General features: G+C 41.1%; 1 protein-coding gene across 1 annotated transcript in view; it reads left to right on the top strand.

The window, feature by feature from the left end:
* The first annotated feature begins 1843 nt into the window (after nucleotides 1–1843).
* Nucleotides 1844–22522, top strand: part of CLTA (clathrin light chain A) — a 29596-nt gene continuing 8917 nt past the window's right edge. Inside the window, exons 1-3 of the mRNA XM_072596803.1 lie at nucleotides 1844–2299; nucleotides 15385–15422; nucleotides 18341–18458. Of these exons, the coding sequence (XP_072452904.1) occupies nucleotides 2068–2299; nucleotides 15385–15422; nucleotides 18341–18458 (388 nt within the window). The 5' untranslated portion in view covers nucleotides 1844–2067. The remainder of the gene's footprint in view (nucleotides 2300–15384; nucleotides 15423–18340; nucleotides 18459–22522) is intronic.

The raw sequence follows: 22522 nt of genomic DNA, 5'->3' as shown, positions 1-22522 counted from the left end.
GAGACCTTTGCTGACAAATCTAAGCACTCACACTAAAGTTTTCAGCTGCTGTAAGCAGACTTAATTTGGTCCCTAGAATATTTTTTTTTAAGTTAAAAGCATCCTCATCACTGAAAAGTGTGAGAACCACTGGACTAGGTGATCACTAAGGACCCTTCTACTTCTAGCAGTCTCTTGGGGACTTGTGGTATCATTAGGACAACAAATACTCAGTGTAGAAACTTTTTCTACCACATACAGATAGCAACTCTTCTGCAAATTATAGTTTTAAAGGATGGCCTAGGGAACTGAGAGGCTTGAGTTGCCCAGGGTCACATAGGTTAATATGTGTAATCAACAGGACTTAAAATCAAGTGTTGGGTTGCTAGGCCTTGCTGTGGATACAGCATGGGGCCTGGAGTCAGGAGGACCTGAGTTCAAATGTGACTTCAGACACTTACTAGGTACGGGACCCTGGGCAAGTCATTTAGCCCCCATTGTCTCCCCCACCAGAAAAAACCCAACCCAAACCAAAAAATAAGTCTTACTGACTCCCAGGATGGTCTTCCATCCCCTATGCCTTGCTAACACATTCTATGACTGAAACAATTTTTGAACAAAATAAGGATACTAAAAGTGACTGTTATCATTAAATCATTCAATACACATTTTTAAAGCAACTATGTCCACTGTGCTGGGCAAGGATGGGGGAGGGGAGAGGTACAGAAAAAGATAAAGTATCAACAATAATCTAGCCTTTAGCCACAGTAGCTTCTTCTGCAGTTGTAGAAACCAATGTTCTCTTCCTCTGAACTAATTTTTTCTAAGTTAGAAAAATGAGAACTGAGAAATCAGGAAACCTTATCATTTTCTGTGAATCTGTAAGTAAACAGGAAGAGACAAAGAGGCTGAATTAGCTCTATAACCTAATGTTTTAGTTGCATAAGCTAACATTTTAAATTTCTCATGTTACCCAGTAGGAAGCAGGTTGTAGAATGGTTAGAGATCTTAGATAATTTCTTTTCCACTTTCCTTATTTTACAGGTAAGGGAACTGAGGTTTAGGGATGTTAAGTACTTGATCCAGGTTCACAACCCTAGGAGACACAGAGGCGAATTTGGAGTCAGGTACTGAGTCTATCATTTGTTGCCTCCTCCCCTCCACCCCTGTTTAAAACACAAAGACACACTCCAAATTTTTGACAAAATTAGTTGAACATACCTACATATCTGTTTTGTTAAAATACCATCAAAGAAAAGTGTCAAAAATCTTACATCCTACAGTCTCAAAGAAGACAAAGAACTTTCCATCCACCAGAGCAGACTAAAACTGGTGAGTGATTAGGAATTGTGCTTTGAGGGGAGATCTGAGTTCAAATGTAGCCCCAGACACTTGACACTCATCTCCAGTAATCCTGATGAACATATGGTCACTGGATTCAAATCCAGCGCCCTGTTTCCAGTCCTGGGACATTCTGTTAACAAGAGCCAGTGGGCTATGGCTGCCATTTGTAGTGCGGTGTATCGTAGGGCTGGGTTGTTTTTGTTTTGGGAAGGTGTGGGGAAGGAAGAGGAACAGTGCGAGGTTACAGATGCAGGGAAAACTGGCTCGTCTGAGGCTCCCCGAGAAATCCTATAGAAACGAGGAATGTAAAGTGACACGCGGAGCCTCTGGAAACATACTAGCAGTGTCCGAAACTGACGCATGTAATTAACTCGCCAGCTCTTCCCGGGAAATTCACAATCACGTGCCGAGCCTTTGCAACTCCTTCGGAGACTTCCCCGACTGGCGGTTCGCTATTTTGATTGGCCGCGTTCCTGGCCCCACCCTCGGCTCCTGGAGTCACGAGTTTTCCCAGGGCCCGCCCCCGCGTCCCTGCCGATTGGGCCTCGGCTCTGAGCTACGAGGCTGCCGATTGGCAGACCCTACTTCTCCCCTCTGCTGCCTTCACCTCTTGGGGGCGGGGTTTCCGCTTCCGCCCCTCGCCCCCCACGATCACCACCGCCACAGTGGCCGCTGACCTCCGTCCCTGGCTGCCTGCCCTCCCCCGGACCTGCTCCCTGCCCGCCCGCTCCGGCCCTGTGCGCCATGGCTGAGGTAGACCCGTTCGGTGCGGCCGCCGCTCCGGCCCCTGCCCCGGGGGGCCCCGCGGTGGGTAACGGCGTGGCGAGCGGCGGCAGCAGCGAAGAAGACCCGGCCGCGGCCTTCCTGGCCCAGCAGGAGAGCGAGATCGCGGGCATCGAGAACGACGAGGGCTTCAGCATCCTCGACAGCGGCAGCGTGCCGGCCTCGCTGCAAGGGGAGCCCCCCGGAGGCCCGGGTAAGAGCCGCGCCCGCCCGGGGGGCCCGGTGGCGGGCCCGGCGGCCAGCCCGGCTCGGGAGGGGGCCGGGGCTTTCCTGCCCTTCCGCCTCTGCGTGCTGCCGTGGGGCCGGCGGGCGGGGGAGGGGAGGGCGGGCCCGGGCCGGGCCGGGGACGGAGGAGGAAAGGGAGGCAGAGCCCTGCTGGCCTGGCGGAGCCCCCCTGGGGAGGAGGTCCCTGCCGGCCGCCCATCAAGGGTCACTTTTAGGAAGGGGGCGATTTCTGTTCTTAAGCAGGAAGTGACAAGAACAGGCTGAGCTGAGGCTGGCTATGAAGGGTCGGAGGGGCGTTCAGTGGCCGCGGGGCGCCTTTGAGCTGGGAGGACCGTGGGGATCGCGAGGGAGTGGACGGCGGAGAAGCTCGGGTGTCCGGCCGGCCCCTGGGGGAGCCTGTGTCAGCCCTTTGAACGATCGAAGGGACGGCCTCGCGTCTTCCCTCGGGGCAGAGCACGGGCAGAGCCTTCCGAGGGCAGCCGAGAGGCCTCCGGCCTTTGGTGGGTCTCCCAGCAGGTGGTGTGGACGGTTGTGGAGAAGAGTTTCAACCCGCTTTCTGCAGGATGCAGGTTTCCAGAGAGCCCAGTTCAGTCCCATAAACACCAGTGCCTGCCCTGTGAAAAGCACTGCAATGGTGGTGGTAAATCCAGGGGAGTGGAGGTCTTTACCTCCATGGCTCTTACACTCAGACAAATACAGTAGGGGAATTCTAGAGGAGCCTACAAGTGCTTTGGGGACTGGGGCTTCCTCACACCCTGGGAGTAATTTTTGATTTTGTTTTTGCTTGCCCTCACTCTCACCCAACTACCAAATCCTGTCTGTTCTACCTCAACACGTCTTCTTCATTCTCTTCTCACTCACTGATCCCCCATCCCATGTACTGGGACTCTCTGTGTCCAGTCTCTGGATTCTCCACAGAGCTTCTGGCATAGGGCAGGGCAGCCAACATCTTCTCCAGCATTTGCTGTGTGCCAAGCGCTCTGCTAAAGCACGGGGGGGTACAGATAGGAGCAGATGTAAGCAAACACGCAGGTGATGTTCTTAAAGATCTTACATCCTCATGGGAAGAGACAACCCAAAAAGGAGGAGGAGAGTGTAGAAACAATAGCGGCGTTTGGGTATAATACCAAAGACCTCAGAGTCAGAGGCAAATCCAGGAGTGAGATGAAGTATGGCTGGGTCCATTCCCCAAGTGGGAGTCCCAGGAAGAACTCACACATGGGAGAAGGGGCTGGGGAAGCAGTGATGCCCTAGGATAACGGTGCTGGGGCCAAAGTAGACGCTGGCTTTGGAGAAGCTTGCATCCCACTGGGGCTTGAAAATTACCAGAAGATAAATAAACAGAAAGTACTGTAATTGGAATGAAATCCACCTCTGCTGAACCTTGAAGGAATAGTAGCCTCCACATAATACATCTCATACATGGGACTGTGAAAATGCTTGGAGGCCAGAGATAGTGTCGAATTCAGGAAACAGCTAGGCGGTAAGTTTGGAATATAGAGTACATTAAGTAGGAAAGTATGAAACAAGACTGGAAAAGTAGGTTAGAGTAAGATTGTATAGGGCCTTAAGTATAAAAATGAGGGCTTGTGTTTTATCTTAGATGCAAGGAACAACCAAATGATTTTGAGCAGGGGGTTAAGGTGATCAAAGATCTGTTTCTTTGGAAAAGTTATCTGGAGGATTAATTGGAGAGCCCAGACCCCGAGAGCAGGACAGCCATCTCTTCAAGGAAGTTTCTTTACCTCTCAATACCAGTGACATCATAGTTCCATTCACCCCCTTCCTCCCATTTCCTCCAGTGCAAAAAGTGAGGGTCTCAGTGTCAGAAGGGATGGATAACTGACTGAATGGGATTAAGGAGCCCTAGGACTTGAGGGTAAGATGGAGTTTTCAGTCTTGGTCTAGTGGGAGAACTGTGCTACCTTCAAAAGAAATAAATTATTAACATATGTGATTGGCATTCAGGATATCAAGGATAGATATATAGATTTGGGAGTCACATGCCCGGAAATTGTTTGAATACCTAGAAGCTGATGACACTTTCAGGGGACAGAATATAGAGACAGAATAGGGTCCATGACAAAGCCCTGGGGAGCATTCATGCTGAGAAGACTGGATATAGATGATGACTCAGCAAAGGATATCAAGGATTAGTTAGGTAAGTAGGCAGAGAACCAGGAGAGGGCAGTGGAAGCTGAAAGAGGAGGAGGGGGGCTGACTTTTTCAATCTGCAGTCAGGGCAAGGAGGAGGACTGAGAAGAGGCTATCAGATTTCGTGGCCAAATGAGGGTCCTTAACTTTTGGAGTGTAGTTGCAGAGTTAGCTTTTGGACAGTAGATTAGTGGTGAGGTTGGAAGCCATATTACAATGGGTTGAAAAGTTAACGGATGACCTGACTTCTCTGCAAAATATTTATTAAGGACTACCTGTGTTATCAGGTTAGGGTGCTGGGGATTCAATGACAAAAATGAAACAATCCTTGCTCTTGAGAAGCTTAAGTTATATCAGGGAAGACATACATAAATATATACAGAATAAATATGCAGTGAATTTTAGGGGGGTGACTGGGGGAACTCAGAGGATTCATTGGAATAGGGATTCTTAAGCTTTTTGGTGAAATTTGTGGGCCTCTGCTCAGTAATGTTTTTAAGAGCATAAAATGCAGAGGAATGCAAAGGAAAACAATAAAGTTGAAATACAGTTATCACTATTTTAAAAAACAAGTTAACACACCCCAGGTTAGTTTGAAAGTGTTGCTTGAACAGATTTTGAAGAAAAAGCTTTTTGAGAAGCAAAGAGTTCTGTGCTGAAACTTGGTTACTATTCATAATTGGTCTTCATTAAAGAATTAGCTGGGTAGCTAGGTGTCAGAGCAGGTGGAGTGCTGAGTCTGGAGTCAAAAAAACTCATCTTCCAGAATTCAGATTGGGCCACTTAACTATGTGACTCCTGGGCAAGTCACTTAACACTTTGCCTCAGTTTCCTCATCTGTCAAATGAGCTAGAGAAGGAAATGGCAAATCCCTTTAGGATCTTTGCCAAGGAAACCCCAAATGGGGTTATGAAGTTACATGCAACTGAAAAACGACTGAACAACAGAAGAACTAGGTAAGATAAGGATTATTCCTTTTCCCAAAAGGAGAAAGGCAGGACATGACCGGGAAGGTATGTTATAAGAAGAAGTTAGTTTCAGAAAGTGGATTGTAAACAGAATTAAAGGTGGTTGATAAAAATTTTTAAGTTAGCAGCAGGTAGAGTTGAGTGATAGAAGATAGAGTGAGATTGCCGGTGGTTGAAGAGAAGGGACTTTACTTTAGGAGCACATGAGCAACATGATGAAGAACTAAACCTCCCCAAAACAGAAATTGTGTCCTAAAAATAAAGTAACTTCCACTGTCTCCTTGATCTAGAACATCCAGGAACCAAAAATAGTAGAAAAACAAAAAGAATACCTACTAACTGATACTCACTGACCTTTAACTTCCACAGCACCCCTCCACTACCTCTCATCCTCCATAGGGAGACTATACTGGCAGAGAAAGTGCCAAGAGTATTTCCTCAGGAAATAGAGATTACCGAATTGAGAAATTTCTCCTTTGAGAGAAGGTGCTATAAGCCTTTGATTTGAAGGAAGGCCTCCTTTCAGTATAGAGGACACCAAGGATTATTGTGCTGGAAGGGACCTTAGAAGTCATCCATTCCACTGCAGGAGACTGAAGCCTTAAGGAGTAGAACTCAGATTCAAACTGTAACTCCTGATCCAGCTCTTTGGGCTACCCCAAGTGGAGGATTGTGAAGGCTAGGTAGTTGTAAAAAAGGGAGAGGACGTCTGTCTCACATAGAACTTTAACTCTGTCTATTGATTGCCATGTGTGTTGAGTTTCAGAGCTCATCTGTGAAGAATTGCATATTATGGGGTCTGGTGATAGGTGCTATGTTGTTAAAACACAGTGTTTTTAAGGCCAGGGTTCCAGACTGTTTCTGTGAGGTCCGGATGCTCTATTCCATAGCCATAGCATCTCCACCTTGACAAATGTATTCTTTTCTAGTTATAAGAGAGTCTAAGTAAGAGTATGATCAATACTACATGTGCTCATCCTCACTACTTAGTAAACAGCTCAAAGTATGATTTTAGGCCTTTGTGTATGTGGGATATAGCACATTTTTCATTTTCTGGATGGTTCAGCATGGTTTGGAGTTGTGTGAAAAGTTATGGAGGTGTTAGACTAGTAAGTGTTAACTATGCGCATATGTTAACTAGAATGTAACGTAAGTGCTGAACCAATATCAGTTTGAATTTTTTTTTTAAGAATGCATAAGGCAGAATTAGAAGGTTCAACAAAACCAGTTTCCAGTTAATTATGGTTTGAGAAATGGAAACTTTGGGTTAATATTTAGTCAAGAACAGAGAAGTAGAAGAATGATTTTTAGTTAGTATTTGGAGGATGGCTACCTTTTCAAAAAAGCTGCCTGGAGGAAATTGATCTGAATTATTTCAAGTGGGAAAGCTGAACGGCGCGGGAGTAACTGTCAGTTCATATTCCTTTGAAGCCTTAGCACTGTTAGCACTGTTTCAGTCTTTGCTCTGATATTCTCAGTGGTGTGTTCATGATCCTAAAAAAGTTACGCTTCAGTAAGTTAAGAATGTGAATTTGCTTTTGGTAATAAACATAAATCTGCATCACAAAACTGAATTTTTTTTTCCTTTCCTGAACATCTGTTATAATCTCTATTCTCAAAAGTCTTTCCTAGAATACTTAATAAGCAAAATAGACCCAGTTCCTTTTAGAATTGCTCTAGTTTGCTGTTGTTTCTTTCCTGTAGGAGGTGGTAAAATCAGCCAGTTTAATTCTGAATAGTTGCTAAGAATCAGGGATAATACTTTTGACCTTGAGTTTTTAAATGAAAAGCTATTTTCTTGAGCTGAAGATTTGTGATAAAGTTGCCCTTTCTTCACCTCTTCCCCCCCAAAATCATCTAACTTCTTTCTAGTAATAATTTTCATGCTTTCAAATAGAGAACTGATCAGTTTAGAAAGATGAAAGTCAAGTGAAGATCTAATCTATATCATTTTAAAGAATGTGGATAACATAAGAAGACTAGAACTAGAGGAATATTTTTTTTAAATATAAAAGCTTTATCACTTTTATTCTTGAAGAGGATCAGTTACATCAGAAGGATGATGACTTACAAGTGAATTGGATTTAATTGAAGCAAAGTTGTCCAAAGTCATTAGCCTCCCTTGCTTCTCCAGTCATTCAGAGTCCATTGGCAAGACAGGTTAGGATGACTGACAGTGGCCCTAGATGCAGTGGGAGACCTTTTTAAGCCACAGGGTTTCTTTTTACCCTTTTGAGCACACTTACAATCCATTAGTGATAGTTGCCTCTCCAAAAACCTTTGAGCTGTCCTTCCATTTGTCTACCACTTTTGTCTTCCAAATTCATTTATAGCAGGTGTTTTAAATTTGTGTGTGTGTTGTGGATCCCTCTGACAACCGATAAAGCCTATGGAACCCTTTTTAAATACATAAAAATACACAATTACAAATTAAACCAATTCTGTTGAAATATCAAAGTAAAGAAAGAAATTTGTTGATGGAGCTGTGAACTTGTCCAGCCATTTTGAAGAACAATTTAGAACTATGGCCAGAAGGCTCTAAGATTGCTTATAGTATTTGACCCAAAAATATTACTAGTAGATTCTGTATCCCAAAGATATCAAAGAAAAAGGACTCATTTATAAAACATTTATAGTAGCCCTTTTTGTGGTGACAAAGAATTGAAAACTAAGGGCCTATCAATTAGAGAGTAAGTTATAGTGTTAAATTGTGATGGAATTCTGTTATACTAGAAGAAATGATGAAATGGATGGTTTCAGAGAAACCTGGGGAGATTTCTCTGAGTTGATGCAAAGGGAAGTGAGCAGCACTAGTAAGTTATTATACACAGTAATAGCAGTATTGTAAAAATAACTGTGAAAGCCTTGGCTACTCTGATCAATACAGTGGTCCATGTCCATTTCAAAGGACTTATGATGGAAAATGCTGTCCAATTCCAGAGAGAGAGCTGAGGAACTCTGAGTGCAGACTGAATCACAAGTTCTTTCACTTTCCCTATTTTTCTTGCTTTTTTTCTTTCACAACATGGCTTATGTGGAAATAAGTTTTCCATGACTTCATATTTATATAATGGGTATCTTATGTTTTGCCTTCTCAGTGGTTGGGGGAGGGGCAAGAGGGAATTCAGAACTGAAAAAAAATTAAAAAGAAAACAACAAGTTCATGGGCTCCAAGTGAAGAGCCCCTCAGGTATCAGGGGACTGTCAGTATGGTCTTGGTTAATTTGTAGAACAACTCAGTAATCATCTTCAGACTTCACTATTTACTCCATGTAGCCAATCTTTTGCCAGGTTGTGTCCTTTAAGTACTGCACTATCTCATCCGTGTCCTGTTCTTTTACTCCCACAGCCATCCTGTATTTCAGGCCCTATCGCCTCTCTAGTAGTCAGCCTACGTTACTCCAGCAGCTTCCCTGCTTCAGATCTCTCACCTTCTTCCACATAGCTGCCAGTGATTTTCTTGAAGTCAGATCTGACTGGATTTTTCTATTAACTAAACTCCATTGGCTCCCTGTTACATGTAGGATTAAATGTCATCCTCTCTGCTTGACGTTTAAAATCCTTCACAGCTTCACCCCAGCCTCCCTCTCAAGACTTACTATATGTGACTCCTCTTTCACGCTTGCCTTCTTACTGTTTCTCATACTTGGCGTTTAGTCAGTCTCCTCTCTTTCGTACTGTACCCCATGCCTGGAATGTGCTCCCAGCTCATCGCTTTCTTCATCCTAATTGCCCTCCCCCTCCAGCTGCTAGGGCTTTATCTCACCAAAACCTTGTATGTCTTTGGTTTATACCTATTTTTTTTCTCATGTGGTATCTCTTCTCCATAGATTGCAGCTTCCTAAGAGACAGGAATTATTAAGTTTTTGTTCGTCTCCATAGTGCACATATCTTAGACATGGTAGGGGCTTAATAAGGGTTTATTGGTTTGTTAGTCATTTGAAAGACTTTGTATTTAACTCAACAGCAAAATTAGTGTTTGTGTAACATCTCAGAATTGTGTGAATCTTCACTGATTCTGCCTGTTTTTCTCTTAATTCAACCTGTAACTGTGGAGGTTACGTAGTGTACGATGACCATTTTGTATTTCTGTCTTATGAGTCACCTAGAGTAAAGAATTAATGACCTACTGGCCACCCTGCTGGGGATGAGGCTTTCAGTAGCAGTAGGCTAGCACATGCCCCAGCTTACTCGCTGTCAGAGAACTCCAAGCCTTCCCTGCTTGGTAGAGGCTGTCTCAGAATTTGAGCATGACTAACCTAGCCTTAGATTTGCCTCCTGCCACAATATTGCATCATGATAGGACTAGATAAGATCTGATAGATTCATGGGTGGAGATGTGGAGTACCTTTTTAAAGGAAACCAAGTGTCTTCATCTTTAAAGGCAAACCTGTGTGATCATGAACAACAGGTCATCTCACGTCTCTGAGTGTTTCCCCCTTCTGTAAAGTGGAGACAACATAGTATCCTACCTCATAGTGTTGGGAATAATTTTATTGACCTGCCACACCTCTCACCCCCTTGCTGACGACATCATTTGGCAAAGTTTTTCCAAGCTTTTCAATGGTGACTTAAATGTTCGATCAGTGTTCCTTAAGGAAAGCTCCCAGATTTAGTGACAGATATTGCTCTATTTGTCCACCTTCATTTGTTTTGTATATTGTAGTTAGAACTGCAAAAAAAATATTTGAAGGAACCTGACACATTTATCTTCCCTTGTAAATTATTGGAACTAGCTTTTATTGTTCGTCTGAGTATGTGTCTTAAAGTTGTTTACGTAAGTTTTCCATGGGAAGCAAGTAAAAAGAGTTAAAAGTGGAGAGAACTAGATAAGTGTGTAGTTTCATTACTCTTAGAGAGCTTGGGGGTCTGTACATCCTGGTCATCTAGTGGAGGATAAGGAGACAAAATTCAGTGACAGCAGCGTTTCTACTTGAGGGTCTGACAAAGCCAACATATCGTTTTTAAAACATTTAGCAATATCTCTCCCTCTTTTTTTCCCCCCGTGCTGACTGGTTCCCTGATTCTAAGCTTCTGTCTTTGAAATAAGAGTGAAATAAACACTGTGAATGCATATAATACAAATGGAAATATGTAATTTGTGTCCTTTGTACTTAATCTTTATTTTTAAAATTTTGTTATTAAATTTACAAACATGAACATTTCTTTGCCATGATAAATATTACCTACAGCTTGGAATTTTTTTTTGAGTATATATTAAATGTAAGATGATAGCTCTAACACTGTTAGATTGTTTATGTCTCCTTCTGAACTTCTACTTTCTTTTGGGAATTTTTCCTGGCACTATTACTGGCCTCCTGTAACTCTTCACTGGAAAAAATAAAGAAGAGAGGCTCTCCTTTAAAAGTGATACATACATATACACACGTATGTATGTGTATTCGAGCAAAATAAATCTACACATTGTCCTTGTTTGAAAATATCTGTCTCATTCTGCATCTCTTGTCTGTTGCCCCTCTCCCATTATTATTAGGAAGAGAAGATATGGACGGGTTTGTTGGCCAACAGAGAGGGAGATGAAAGATCAGACAGTCTGCTGGACGAAGAAGAGGGGAAATGATCAAGGGTACAAGTGTCAGGTTGGCCTTGGCAGGGAGAAGGGCCCCCTCCTAGGAGACAAGAGTGAAGGACACAGATGTCTGATCTGAGTGAAATAAGTCCCTCCTTCAGCCTTCCCCCTCCCATCACCTTGCATTCATTTTGTGTGTACATAGTTACTGTGTCCCGTTCTAGAATGTAATCTTCCAGAAGGCAAGGACTGCGTTTTTGCCTTTTTTTTTATTTCCCCCTTTTGGTTGCCTGGCACACAGTAAATGGCTTTATAAAAATGCTTATGAACTAAATGGATAATAAAATTGTTCTTATCTTCACTTATTCCATTATTGGAAGGGGCTGATAGGCTGATAGATGGGAGAATTCATGATTATCATTACTCTTCTGGAGTCCTGACTGGTCATTGAGTTAATAATAGTTTTCAAGTCTTTCACATTTCTTACTATTTTAGTTGTATTAGTCATCATAGAAATTGTACCTCTCCATTCTTCACTAAAAAAAATTGAGAGCATTCACCCAGTACTTTTGCTTTCTTCTTCATCTCAACTAAGTGGCACAGTGGACAGAGTTCTGGGCCTGTGTTCAGGGCAACCTGAGTTCAAATCCAGTCCTCAACACTAGTTAGCTGTGTGATCCTGGTGAAGTCACTTAACCTCTTGTTGCTTCAGTTTCCTTATCTGTAAAATGAGGGTGATAATAATAGCACCTGCCTCCAGGGTTGGTTGGACTCTGTTGGGGTTGTGGCCCACAGTTTAAGAAGTGCTGGAGGGAGTGTGAGTGGAAAAAGTTTAAAAAGCCCTGGTTTAGAGGATCAGATGAAATAATAATTGTAAAGCACTTAGCAGATACAGGAAGTACTACTTGCACCTTTGATCATTTCTCCTCTTTTTCCTCTAGTAGATTGTTCTCTCTAGCATCCCTACTGTTTCTCTAAACTTTAGTCTTCCTATCTCCTGGCTCTTCTTCCTGCTGCTATAAATAAACATGCTTAAGCCTTCTGTTCCCATCCCTTCTTGGCTATACTTTTAAAAAATTATTTTTATTTATTTTGTTAAATATTTCCCAATTACATGTAAAATAATTTTAAGAATCATTTTTTAAAATTTTGAGTTCCAAATTCTCTTCCTGCCACCCCTCCCCCCTTCCTTGAGAAGCAAACCTTTGTATTTTGATTATACATGAGGTCATGCCAAACATTTCCATATTTTAGCTAACCTTTTTGAGAAAGTCATCTGTAAACCATCTTTTACTATTTCCACAAGTTTCTAAACCTTCTGCTATCTAACTTCATTCAAACAAAAATGCTCTCTCCAAAATGATCAATGATCTTTTAATTGCCTGATCCCTGCAGAGTGCACCAGCCTTCTCCCAGTCACCCAGGCTAACATCAGTGTCATCCTCAACTCCTTATTCATACTCACCGCACATACCTAGTGTTGTCCAGTTAAAGTTGTTTCTACTTTTAGTATATTTTTCATTTACATCTCCTTTTCACTTAGACAGCCATTACCCTGGTACAAGGCTATATTCCAGTGGTCTTCCGATTGGTTTCCCTGTCTCAAGTTTTGTCATCCCTCCACTCCATCCTCTGTTTACCTGCCAAAGTGATTTTCTTAAAGTACAGGTCTGACCTCTCCTCCCAATTCACCCCCCTCACCTTCTCCAGTTTAATAAATGTGGTTGTTCCCTGTTACTTCGAAGTTCCATTTAAAGTGCTTTACAGTCTAGCCTCTTTCCACCTTGCCAGTCTTCATGTACCTTACTCCCCTTTACATATTCTGATCTGGGTATGTTGTGCTACTTGCTGTCCTTTGCATGTGACCCTCCATCACCCGGCTGTCGCCATCTCACCCACGCCTCCTGGCTTCCCTGGCTTCTTGAGGCTAACTTAAACTGCTTACGACCAGAGGCCTCCCCCTCTGCATTAGTGTCCCACCCCACCCTCAGTTTCCTTCTGTGTCTCTGGTGTGTCTAGTTATTTGCAGTTGTGACCTTGAAGTCGGGGGCTATGGTTTGCCTTTGTTCTCACCTGCAGCTTTTGGCACATCGTGGTAAATGCCTGTTACTTGACTGGATGATGAAATTGTCTTTATTCTCCTTTCTCTGCGTACATTTGTGTGAATCCATTGAGCTTTTTCTGGTCTGTCCTTCTCACTCTTTTTGTAGCATGGTAGTGCTCCGTTACATTACAACACAGTTTGTTCAGCCATTCTCTACTTGATGGAAATTCACTGTGTTTCCAGTTCTTTGGTGTAATAAAAACTGCTGCTGTAAATAAATACCTTCGAGCAGATGAGTCTGTTTATCTCTGTGTGGTGCATGATTTTGGTTGCTTGGAACGTCAGCTCTTTCTGGTTCTCACAGTAGCTTATTTATTAATCTTTTACCTGAGTGTCCTTGATTTAGAAGGGCGTTTACAGTTTGGGATTTCTTTCTGGTGCCATCACTTCCAGTCTCTCAGAGACACCTCTGCGATTCATTCTCTCTCTGCCAAAGTGATTTTCTTAAAATATAGTAAGTCTTACCACTTTGGAAAGAGAAAAGGATTATCTTTTCACATTGCCCTCTGGATTGAACAGATCGTTGAAGTTTTGTTGTATGAGTTCTGGAAATATAGTATCCAGGGAGTGTTTTTGTTTGTGTTTTAATCATGGCTTTCACAGAGGCCTGGTATTCTTAGGTTTAATAAAGAGTTTACATTTTCTACTTTCTCTTTAATCTCTTCAGAACTTCTGCATATTTTTAGAGTCCTTATGGTCAAGCCACTTATTTTCTCTGAGCTTTCTCCATAGTTGTTGTGAAAGTATTCTCTTCATGAACTTATATTTCAAGCCTCACTACCTGATTTGAGACTTTCATTCTGTCTGGCATTTTTGGTTGATTTGGGTAGATCTTATTTGGTTCTTTTTCCTCTGTACACTTGATGTAGTTCTTGACCTGAATAGAGTAGCTGGTAAGCCCTAACCTGCATCCCAGTCCTTTATTTCTGTCTCAGTTCTCCTGGAGATCTAATTTGCTTGCTGACCTTGTTCCATACTTGTATTTTTGTCCTTGTACAATCACTAGTTGGTTCCATCTCTGCTGTGGTCCTGGCAGCCCCTAGTTAGATGTTGTAGATTGGGGGGACACCCTTGTGCTCAGAGAAGACTTCCATTGATGCTTTTGTCTCCTTCCCCACACAGTGACCCTAACAGGATTTGTTCTGTTTCCCAGTTCTGTTCAAAGACATCAGGGTTTCAACCCCAGTTACCAGAGCTCTTTATTGGTTTCCAGCCCCCTTGTAGCATGAACATCTCCAGGCAAAAGGACAGGCCTTTTGCTCTCTTTATTATCAACCCTTTCCTCACTTCTACAGACTTTGTTTCATACATTTTTGGAATGATGCTTGCTTTTGTTTCTCTTTGGTTTTCTTGATTGCTCTGTCTGGTACCCTTTTTAGATATTTGCTGTGGTGGTATAGGAGAGAATTAAGATCTTCTGTGACCCTCCATGGTATCATCCTAACTGGAAGGCCTGTAGTTAATTTTAAAGTGGAAAATATAGTAACTAGAGTAAATTACTATATTCTGCAAAACAGAATAAGAACATTAAAGTTACAAAGGATTATTGAAGTCAGAGGCAGAAAAGATTGCTTTTTCCTAGGCTAAGAGAACATCACAGAAGGCTTTGTGGAGATAGCAGCATTGGAGCTCAGAGAATGAGTTGGATTTTCGAAGGTGCAGAAAGGATGCAAATGGGGCAGATGGAATTGGTGTATATATTCTAAGCCTAGAACAAAGGAACAAACGTGCTCTGTAGGTAGGAGAGGTGTGGTGAGTCCATTTTGAACAGTGAAGTCCCTAAGAAGCAGTAAGGTGGAAGAGATGAAGATGGTGAAGAGCGTCTGGCACATTTAGACCTGAGGGATCCTACGGGAGAGGGGCATGATCACATTTGTACATGTACCTCCTAATGTGGCACGAAAGATGAATTGAAGGGAAAGAGACGGTAGGTTTAGAGACTAGTTTTACTATTGAACTTGATGGAGCGACAGGGCCAGTATCTTCTGTTTTCTTTCCCTCTCCCCACTTCCTGAATACTCAGTTAAATTCCATGGCTGTGTAGAAGCAATGTGTTATTGAGTTGGAAGTTGTCAGTGGAGCATTTCTTATGAAAGTGCTTCTGTATTTCTAAGATTAACAAAAACACCCATGTTATGTGTATGTTGTTTCATATTATGCATTTCCCCTCTCACAACAGTTGATGATTCCATGAGCCTCTTACTGTACTATCTCATGTTTGGTTACAAACCGAACGAATGTATTCCTTGGCTTCATATGTGATCAGCCAATATTGACTGTAATCCTCTGTCTTACAGATGCCATTGATGGAGTGATGAATGGAGAATACTACCAGGTAACAAAGTTAAAATGCCCTCCAATATATTTCATTAGAAGCTTAGAGTGCTGTATTCCTTCTGTTAACTTGGCTTTTTTGATTTGCTTAGCACATTAACAGTGGAAATACTTTGAGAGCAAGTTGTGGTAATGATAGGTTACACATAACAGCACTTTAAGGTGGGACTGAGACTTAGGGTTCTGGTCCTGGATCTGCCACTAATTAATCTTGTTGGTTTTAGATAAGTCATGATTTCTATCAGGCTTTAATTATTTTGTCTGTAGAATGAGAGGGCTGGTGCTAGATCTGCAGTTTCCTTTCTACTTAGAAATTTTGGGGGAGAATAGACAGCAGAATGAACATTTTTTTTCGGTTGAGACGATTAAGTACCCAGTATTTTTGCAGGAGATACATGTACTGGCTTAACTCATTTTTTTCCTTTGCCTTACTTGTCATCTCAGTAACCAAAGGGAAGAAATTCTATTTACTTCTCCCCCATCTTTTTACCTTTATCACATTATCTTAAATAAGTGTATCATATTTTCTACCCTCTGTTTGGTTGCCCATTTTCAGTAAGTAGGGGTAATATGTAGTTTTGCACAAGACAATAATTTAAGATTCATTAGTTACATACAACTGAGACTGTCCAGGAACATTCAGAATGTAATGGGTATTACTAGTCCCTTCATTTCAGAGTGCTCTCCTGTTGTTAGGAGCAGAATTCTCCTTTTAAAAACAATGAATTGAAACAACCAAAAGAACTCAAACAGAACCTGTTGCACTTCTCACAAATAAAAAGGGCAGTGAAAGTGTACATTTTGGAAGTGGTGTTGAGTCTCTTCCTTTTCTAATGAAGGTTGAGCATTTTAAGTATACCCAGATGAAGCTATCACCATAAAACATCAGATGGTTTTAAAAACTGAATTGGAAATAACAAACATTCAAATGAAAAGTAGCAAAAGAATTAGTTTGGGATGCAAATGGTAAAAGTATATGTTTTTATTTAACTAGAGAATACAATGTTCTGAAATAAATTCTCCTTTTCTCCCCTTCCACCCCCATTAGAAAAATAATTGTTACATTTGAATCTCTTCCATAAATATTGTCAGCTCTTAGCATTATGGTTGTTCTTTAATTTACATTGGTTCTCTGTTATCTTCTTTCTTAAGAGTTCTATGAACCTATTTTAAAAGCTGTACACTGCTTATATTAGAATAAATTTCTTTATTACATTCATGAGGCTTTTGCCCTATCCATGGAAACATGACTTCTTAAAAGCCAGTCATACTGAAAACAGCTGTGTGTGCGTGGAAGTGAGACTGACCACCTCAGTCCTGAGATGTTGAATTGGAAGTCTCAGGTCTTAAGGGTCTGGGTTATATTTTTCTGGTAACATTCATGATCCTTGTCAGCCTTTCTACCTGTTAATGTCATGAGGGACTTGAGGACTTGAGCTCCTCTGAGATCCACTATAACACCTGGAAGAGCCTATTTGTAATCTCTGGAGCAGTAACCTTATTTAAATTATTTTTATATATTATATTATTATATAATTAAATTTATTATTTATAATAATTTTCATATTATTATATATTAGATTAGATTAGATTATTTAAATATACTGCTAATTAACTGAGCTTCCACTATCTCATAATTCTGTAAAAGAATAGAAACCATTACTGGGGCCATTTTCTTGTGTCATGTTCTAGTTTGACTTCTGGTATACTTGTTCCTTTGGAATAAGTATGTATATATTGATAGGTATTTTTCTCTGTGACAGACAGTGTGGTTCAGTAGAAAGAGTCCTTGCCTTGGAGTCAGAGGACCTGGATTTGGATCTCAGCTCTGCTCTTAACTGTCCATGTGACCTTGGGCAAGTCGCAACCCCTCAGAACCTGCAGAATGAGGGGCTTGGACTAGGCTGACCTATTGTGATTGATCGAAGGAAACTAGCATGTTTATCTAGGAGAAGAGAATACTCAGGGAAATGAGAGCTGTTTTCAGCTATTTGAGGGGCTCTCATGTGGAAGAGGGATTAGTTAAATTTTCTTTGACTCCAGAAGCAGAACCACAGGAATCTGAATTAAAGATGAAGAAAGGCAAATTTAAGCTAGATATTAGGAAAAACTTCCTGATAATTAGAGCCGTCCAGAAGTGAAGTGGGCTTCATCAAGAGTAGCAGGTGCTGTAGCCTTTGAGGATGGATGACCACTTGCTGGTAGTGTTACATTTTGTGCTGGACTGGGCTAGATGACTGCCAAGGTCCTGCCAACTGTTCTGTGACTTCTCGACTTCCCACTCGAAGATCTATCACCTTGTGATACATTTATTTGCTTTATTTAGAAGGCAGGTTATATATATGACACAATTAAGTTTGAAATGTTCTAAAGTCAACTGAATTAGGTGGTGCTTATTGAACAGTTTCGCTGTTTTCCAGTGTTCTTGGCCAGTACCTGATTATTCTTTAATGTGGTACTTGTAATTCATAATTTGCCTTTCTAATTATATTTACCCATTATCTGGTTGCTTACATTTAATTCAGATGTACCTGTTCAGTTTTTCTCAACAGTGAGCAATCATTTTAAAGGTTTTCTGGCTATTCAAATATTTTTGTCTAATTGGTTATTAATACCTTGAACAAATTTGGGTCACTAAAAGGAAGTTCCTTTTAGTTCCTGTTTCTCAGCAATGCCTTAAACTGCTTTATTCTGAAATTAATCACTTTGTTCAGATTTCTTTTCCTTAATATGGCTTATACTAAAATAATCGCCATTGCCTGCTTCTATCAATCATCCACCCTGAGTATTATTGCATGTGCTTTGTTATTATTCTTAAGTGTCAGCACTAAACCATGCAGGACAAGGCAATTTAAATGTGAACTGATGCATTGACATACTTTATAATCATCTCACACTCTGTTTTATTTTTTTGTAAAGGAGAGTAATGGTCCAACCGATAGTTATGCAGCTATCTCCCAAGTGGACAGATTACAGTCAGAGCCAGAGAGTATCCGTAAATGGAGAGAAGAACAAATGAAACGTCTGGAAGTCCTTGGTAATCCTTTTGCAATTCTTTTCCAAGTTTATATTAGCAAAATTAACATAATTTTTCCTTTATTTAGCTCAAATTTATATAATACTTATACTTAGCCTTAAGTAATAGTTTCTAGTGCCAGTTTGTTCACATATTTGGAGCATTTAGAATCTTGTTTGACTCTTGGCTTTGACTTGATACTTTCTCTCACTGGAGGGGCAGTGTTTAATTGTATATAACTGATATCTTGGTTTCATATGTATTGAAGACAGTGAGATGTAGGAAAGAAGGGGCACATGAGGAAAAGTGTTTCAAAGTATAAAATTTGCTCTAAAACTTTATGCACGTTTACATACATATCTGTTGTAAGGGCCAAATCAGAAACACAAAGATTCCACAGAGGTTCTAGTTCTGAGTAGATTAGTCTCATTCTGCCTGTTCTTTTATATTTGAGGTGGTTATGTTTGATTTATATTTGAAGAGAACTTCCCTTTGATTATTTTCAGTCTCCTAAAAATTAATAGGAAGATAAAAGAAGGGGAATTTTTTCAAATTATTGCTCTTGTGATAAAATCAGGACTTGAGATCAGGAGGGAAAGTATTGTTTCAGGTCATTTTTGCATTGAACTCTTCACTCCATTATAAATGTTTAATTACTGTGATGCATATTTTGTTTCCTCCCTTGTCCCATTTCCATTCTCATCCCTCTAAGTATCTGAGTATTACTACTGCTGACCTAACTAGCAGTTGACACTGCATTCTTGCCAAAAGACCTAGCCCTATATTTGAAAATTCTTCCATCTCATTACTGCCCATGTTAATGTTCAGAGCTGGCTGAAAGACAAAACAAAAAATGAAATAGATTGCATAATCTTGAATTTCACAGGAAATTTTAATTTCTTTTATCTATCTTTGCTTCCATTTGATAACAAAATTATAATTTTGTAACAGATATATAAATGTACCATCCATTCGTCTATATCTGAGAGCATAGTATTCTAGTTATTATCTAGTCACCCAGTCTGTTGTTGATATAAAAATGTATGATACTTGAAGCTTTAAAGTATTCATCTGCCACCCACTACTATTCCTGTGGCTAATAAACTCCTACCATCTGTTTCTCTTTGTATCCCTTATTACTCAATCATCAGCCATCTAGGAACAGCCTCTCCCCAAGCCTACCTCCTCAGCATCCTACTCCAACTCTTCTTACCCTCTGCAGTGTGCTTACTAGACTTTCCTTTCCATGGTGAACAGACTCTCTGTCCTGCACCTTTTTCTCTCATACTTCTTCTATCTCTCTGTCTTCACTGAGACCTGCCATGCCTCAGAAGATAACTACATCTAGTTACGCCTTCATTCCCAACCCCTTTGGTCCTCTCCACCTCCCACTCCCCTTCCTCCCTCCTTCCCTCTTTTCCTCTCTCTCCCTCCCTCCCCCCTTCCCTTATTTCTCTTCCATCCTGTCTCTCATACATACTCACAGGTCGTAAAAGATAGGTTGAGATACCTTGCTTTCATCTGCCACTTCCAGACTTTTCTTTTGCCACTATCACTTGAACAAACCCTCTTCCTTTAAAAAAAAAAGGATCAGAACTTTCCTCTCTGTTCAGATAGTGACAGTTGTCTGCCAACCAGATCATTCTTTCTACTTCTCAAAGAGTTTAGCACCTGACTCACCGTCCTTCTCTTCTTCCAGATCCTCTCATTTGTTGAGGGACTTTAAAATTCTTTGCTGATCTCACAAACTCCTTAATGTCATGATTCCTTAATCTCCTTCAGTCCCTTGATGTACTCCTTTACTCCACCTTGTGTCTAACCATAATGTATCATTCCATCTCCCTCTGCCTTAACACTCCTCCAGCCCTCAGGACTTTCACAGACCTTAACCTACTTCTCTGACTTGATTTACCTTCCCAGGCTCATTCCTACAGTCAGTCAAATGAATACCTGACTTTCATAAACTGTCACACTCCTTTTCCCCTTAGCCTGTTACCATTCATTCTTTGAGAAATCCCAGCTCTGAATTGCTCCTATACTCTCCCTACTTCATTTTTTTATGCTATTAGAAGCTGGAGAAGGTCATAAAGCTGTGTTATTGGATGTGCAGTAAATTTGTTACTTAACTTCAACTGGGTCTTTGGTATACAAGCCTCTTCTCAAAAAGGAGGTCATCACTTACATTAGTGGGAAAATTGTGCCTATTCACCGTTAGTTCCCTCTTCTGTTTATTTTTCCTTGACATTTTTCACTTTCTCCTCTTTTTCCCTAGTCTCTGATAGTGACGTAGTCCTTCTTGGCAAGAGCAGCCCTTCCACAACCCTTTAATCTCCTGCCCCCTTTTCTTCAACAGATTGCCCTCTCAGTTATTCCTTCTTAACTTCTGCCTTCATCCCATGTGCACAAGTTTGGGTGTGTGAGAGAGAGAGAGAGAATTCCTTCTCAAAAGCCTTTAAATATTCCTAGTTTACCCCCATTTTGGAAAAGAAAAATCTTTCCATTAAACTCTACTGCCCCCCATAACCTATCATCCTGTATTGTCTTCCCTCTCTCATCAAAACTCTCATTGCCCACAGTTCCTCTCTTTTCACTTCAACCCTTTGCAGTCTAGCTTAGAAACTCTTCAGTCACTTGAAACTGCTCTCTTCAAAGTCACCAGTGAGAAAGAGGACTTCTGGCTAAGGAGGCTGCCTGAGTAGAGGCAGATTGATCAGATCCTCCACACCTAGTCCAGCAAAAAATTGGGACAGGCCAAAGATCAATCAGGATAGCCAAGGAGAAATTACACAGTAAGAGATTCTTTCACCCCAGAAATGCTCAGAAAGTTAGCCAGAAGCCCATAGGCAATAGGAAAGAAACTTTGGTATAGACACAAGCCAGCAGCCTCACATAGTGATGGGCCAAGCACACATGTGGCATGCAGGACTTTATCCAGGAGGCACCAAGAACAGGGAGCTCTGGTGAGAAAATCCCAGGGTGGTTAGGAACCCACATAGAGGGAACAGTGGAAGTCCCTATCTCTGTGGTGGCAGTGACCAGTGTGGTCATGACAACTGTCATTGCAGGATGAGCCAGAGATCTGAGTTCTCTAGTGTTTGGTTCTGAGGTGTCATGACCTTGAAGATCTAGCACTCTGGACCTTAAATTCCAGGGGGTCAGCACAGCAGCACGGGGTCAGTCCAAGTAGGACTGGCCACCTCACCTGACCCCAGGAGAAACCTTTAGTTTCGGAATTGAGACTGACTTGAAGGTAATAGAAGAAATGAAGCAAGAGAGAAAAATGAAATTAAAATTTTGGGAAGAAAGATTTGAAAGGAGAATGGAAAGTGGTAAACCTTATCCAAATAATAGACTCCTTGAAAATTAGAGTAAATCAAATGGAAATCAGACTTCATGGACAGCAAAAAATATTAAAACAAAATCAAACGATTGGAAAAAGTAGAAGAAAATATAAGATCTGATGCCAAAAACAGTTGACCTAGAAAACTAGTCAGGAGAGACAATTTAAGAATCATTGAACTCTCTGAAAACTTTGATTAAAAAAAAAAAAAACAGCCTGGGTGCTAGTTCAAAAAATAGATGAAAACTGCTAAGATTTGTTAACAGGTGAAAAGAGTTTTTACTGATCATCTTCTGAAATTACCTTCCAAAGGGAAAACTCCAGGAATGAAAACCAAAATCTAGAGCTTTTTATATCAAAGAAGCTGTATGTTTTTAATTGGGGCACAGGGGGTAGCACAGTGATGCCAAAATGGGAGACCATCAGAACGTTTTTTAAAATTCACAGAAGAAAGCACAGTCAAGCTGGACAATTTTCAAAGTAGTATTATGGCATTAATACTTGTTTGAAAAAGTCGTGTAAAATGGAAAGGAGGTGGAAGGAACCCAAAGTTACCAGTAATCCCTTAAATGACATTTTAAAATACACATTCAAAGCTGAATTTAAAAGTTTTAGTTAATTGTTCAAATCTTGGATATAATTTGAGCAGTACCACTTCTTGAAGTAAGAAATAAAACCTTTTTCTACTAGAAGTTTCTGGTATATTTGTTCTATTCCACAATCATTAGAGTCATCCCTTACCTGA

Source organism: Notamacropus eugenii, chromosome 3 (assembly GCF_028372415.1).
Source record: "Notamacropus eugenii isolate mMacEug1 chromosome 3, mMacEug1.pri_v2, whole genome shotgun sequence".
Lineage (NCBI taxonomy): Eukaryota > Metazoa > Chordata > Mammalia > Diprotodontia > Macropodidae > Notamacropus > Notamacropus eugenii.
This window is presented reverse-complemented; position numbering and strand designations above follow the sequence as displayed.